Source organism: Hevea brasiliensis, chromosome 6, assembly GCF_030052815.1.
Source record: "Hevea brasiliensis isolate MT/VB/25A 57/8 chromosome 6, ASM3005281v1, whole genome shotgun sequence".
In the NCBI taxonomy this organism is placed as follows: Eukaryota; Viridiplantae; Streptophyta; class Magnoliopsida; order Malpighiales; family Euphorbiaceae; genus Hevea; species Hevea brasiliensis.
In genome coordinates, this window is record NC_079498.1 from 47,779,925 (window position 1) to 47,783,941 (window position 4,017).

At 29.7% G+C, this 4,017-nt stretch overlaps 1 protein-coding gene across 1 annotated transcript in view; it reads left to right on the forward strand.

Moving 5' to 3' along the window:
* Positions 1-3,548, forward strand: part of LOC110653436 (putative axial regulator YABBY 2) — a 6,810-nt gene extending 3,262 nt beyond the window's left edge. The window contains exons 3-6 of the mRNA XM_021809060.2: positions 67-190; positions 1,598-1,646; positions 1,816-1,891; positions 3,119-3,548. Coding sequence (XP_021664752.2) covers positions 67-190; positions 1,598-1,646; positions 1,816-1,891; positions 3,119-3,253 — 384 coding nt within the window. The 3' untranslated portion in view covers positions 3,254-3,548. The remainder of the gene's footprint in view (positions 1-66; positions 191-1,597; positions 1,647-1,815; positions 1,892-3,118) is intronic.
* The last annotated feature ends 469 nt before the right edge of the window (positions 3,549-4,017 follow it).

Sequence of the window (4,017 nt, forward strand, 5' to 3'; positions counted from 1 at the left end):
GTGCTTTGGCTAATTTGATTGAGCATATATATATATATATATATATATATATATATATATATATAGTCACAGAAAGTGAACTTAAACTCTGAAGATTTCGATAAGGATTGTGGGTCATCTTCTAAATGCAACAAGGTTGCTGCCTTTGAATCTGGGGATCATGAACCTCCTCGAATGCCTCCCATCCGTCGTGAGTCTCCCTCTTTCTCTCTCTTTCTCTCTCTCTCTCAATTTCTTTCTCACACATATATATTAATGTACCATATATATGGCGTCCTAGACAAAGGATTACCCCCTATATTTATGCTAATATGCATAAATGATTCTTGAGGCTACATGCACTTATATATCTAGCCAGCCAACTAGTTAGGCTTAGGCATAAGCTATATATACATATGGGTGATGGGTGGACATAGAATTTTTGAGGACGTGGCTCCATAAAAACTGACAGGAGTAGTAAATAATCTTTAAAGGTCATTTCTCCATGTAAAAGAATTGTTACCACTCAGTGTGTGATAGTCATGAAAACTCTAGCCTTTACTCTTCTTTCATGTATAGCCCTTCCAAGATGTTGACCTTACATAGCAAATGTAACTGACTATTTATTTTTAATAACAGTGCCCTACATAGCAGGACAAACAAAACTTGTTATTAAATGGAAAACACTTCCCTAGAACATATGGTCACTCATATAACTTTCACTTTCTTTTTTTATGCATTAAAGTCATTTAAAGGGAAATAGAGTTTAGAGTTTGAATTTCTGACTTTTAGATAGACGTATTGTGGATTATTGGATATACAAAAGAAGTTGAAATTAAGAACTTAATTATTTTTGCCTGGGTTTGGTTGAAATTTATTTCCCCTCTTGTTGTAAAATATAATAATTAAAAAATCAATAAATCAATAAATGATTGGATTAGTAATGTGAAACTAATTTTAGAAGAATTTTATCTGTAATGTCAAGAGTTCGAATTCTTAAGTTATTTTTGTTGAAAGATTTTACTTAAATATCATTCTTAATCAAGTATAAATTAATCACATTCGTACTAACACGTGGTTAGTCAAATACTTTAATAATTTTCAGAGTAAATGTTACGCTTTCTACAATTTACCATTGACGCTTTATTTACATTTGTCAGACCCTAAATTAGTAAATATAGATTGTTTATTTCAATAGGAAAATAAATTAAATGAAGAGATAGCTGACAGGTGAATAGAAGGAATGTTACAAATGATGTAGGGCTTACTTTAATGATGTATTTTTCCTATAGTCAATGTAGCTAGGGTTCATAATCAGTGAGGTCTACATTAGATCAACCCCATGCATCTTACAATTAATATGTCATGCTCAAGATGATTACTAATGCGGAAAACTTGTAATTAAGTCAATGTTTAATTAATTTAATACTAGTAATTTTTTATGAGCAAAACTTTATTAAAATATAATAAATTCAGGAAAAACTTATACAATTAAAATTTTTTGCAAAATTTAGGGTTTATATATGAGATGATTAATCGACAATAATTAATGAAATTCATAGATTAGATACATTTTGGAATTAATTATTTCTCAATTTTTTTTTATGAATAAATGCAGCCCCAGAGAAGAGACAACGTGTTCCTTCTGCTTACAACAGGTTCATTAAGTAAGTTGAAAATATTGTTTTGCAGATCATATTAATTTGGGTTATTAATTAAGGTCTTATCTCCCTTTTCGCATCATTAAAGAAAAAGTAGGAGTTTTGGTCTTGAAATTGATTGGCTAACCACGGCTTTTAACTAAAGTTGATGTGCGTCTAAAATCACATTTTTCAGGGAGGAAATTCAAAGGATTAAGGCTAGTAATCCTGACATCAGCCACAGGGAAGCCTTTAGTACAGCAGCAAAAAATGTAAGTTTTTTATATAGTTAAGCTTTTAATAGTAAGATTGATAAATAATTATCAACTTTTAGAGTAACTGACCTTCTAATGCCGTAGCAAATTAATTCTATCCACATTCTTTAAATTCTTGCCATGTTTCACTGCCATCTTTGTTGATATTTATGGTACTGGAGTTAACTTCAGAATTTCCAACTCTCAAGTTTGGGCCAACAATACAATTTTTTGAGGATAAAATTACCCCAGAATTCAGCAAGTCCATAGAAAATATCTTCTAGACAATTAATTAAGCTTTAGCATTGGTGCTTTATTTTATTTATTTATTTATTTATTTGGAATTTCTGAAATTAGTAAAGGGAAGGGAAGCTTTTAGTGTTTAAATCTTTACTTCCTGTAATGTAAGAACAAGAGATAAAACCACCCTGAGGAGTGAAAATTAAGGACACTAGAGAGGAAATTGAGAGTAGAGTAAGAGTTTTCGAAAGAAATAAAGAGGAAATTTTGTCTTAATTAGATCTAACATGTACTTGCTATGATCGATGTTATTACAAATTTTCATGATTGAAAGGAATCATTTCCAGTTTTGGAGGTAAGAAAGAAATTGACAGAAAAAGAACTCTTGGAATTTGTTTCCTATACTATTATATCTATATATATATATATATATATATATATATATATATATATATATATATATAGGTTGCGATATAGTCATTACAATTGATAGAATCCTTTTTCTTTGACCATGACGTAGCCATTAAATGCACAGATATGAGTTGTGCTATACAGTAAGATTAAGTTAAGGTGCATACATATAAGTTCGATTTTATATAAAAACTAGTTTACTGACTATTACATTTAATATTTTTATCATAATTTATGTAAAATTAATTAAAATGCATATAAAGAGTATATAAATTTATATATAAATATTTAATCTAATGATTGTCGAATTTATTTTTATAAAAGATCAAGTTTATAATAACCGTGCCCTTAAATTAAAGTAATTCATCGAATGAGTTGGATGAGAGAAAAATGACCATTAGTTTTGATGTTTCTAATGAAAAATTCAACTCTTTTAAAACTATCGATTAGAACTATTCATATTGTGGATATGGTTTTTACCAAAATTGAATGATGAAAAATGATTCTAACTAGTCTGGAATTAAGACTTAGTTGTTGTTGTAGAAATATTTGTGTACATCAGCTGAAGAAGAAAATTATAAATTTGTTTTGCAGTGGGCACATTTTCCTCACATTCACTTGGGGCTGAAGCTGGATGGAAACAAGCATGCAAAATTAGATCACCAATCATTCGCAGGAGAGGGTACTAAAAAATCTAATGGATTCTATGAGATCAATGGCACCCTGTGAGTTAGAACTTATAGAAATTAATTAATAAGCTAGTTTTCTATATGTACAATAATAATTAAAACGATAATTAATGATGATAATAATAATTATAATAAGTCGAAGATAAAAATGAGAGGCTGAAGCAAATTGTTGATCTCACGTCGTATCCTCTAACCAAGTAGGAAAGCTCTCTAGAAAGCCTCATGACCTTATTTGTCATTTTTTTTTAGAGTAATGATATTATACATAAAAATGTCTGACTGTGTGTTTTGCCCTTTTCTAACATTTTAAGAAGTGACTGCTATTCTAGTGATTATTGCATTTCTGTTTGAAACTTATATTCTAACTCTAAGTAAACAAATCCCATGGACTTATGTGCATCTGTTTTTATTACCATTATTACCATAATATCTCTCTTTATTCCACAGAGGACAAAATGCACAGCCACCTTATTGTCTACAATGGTGGAGAGAGAGAGAGAGAAAGAAAGAGAGAGAGAGAGAGAGAGAGAGAGAGAGAGAGAGAGAGGACCACTTAACCAATATGACATTCGATCATACAGTGTTTAACCCAAAGGATCAAGAGCTTTGCCCACCAAGAGTTTATTACATGTAGCCTTAAGGTGAAAGAAGTAAAGAGTATAAAGAGAAATATAAAATGACATGAAGAAAAATAATATAAAAAGATTTATGATTTTGAAAGATACCTATTTATTTTGCGGAAATATTATTAGAATATGTAATTATTTTCAATGAGAGTTAGAAGGAAAAAAAGATCACATGGTG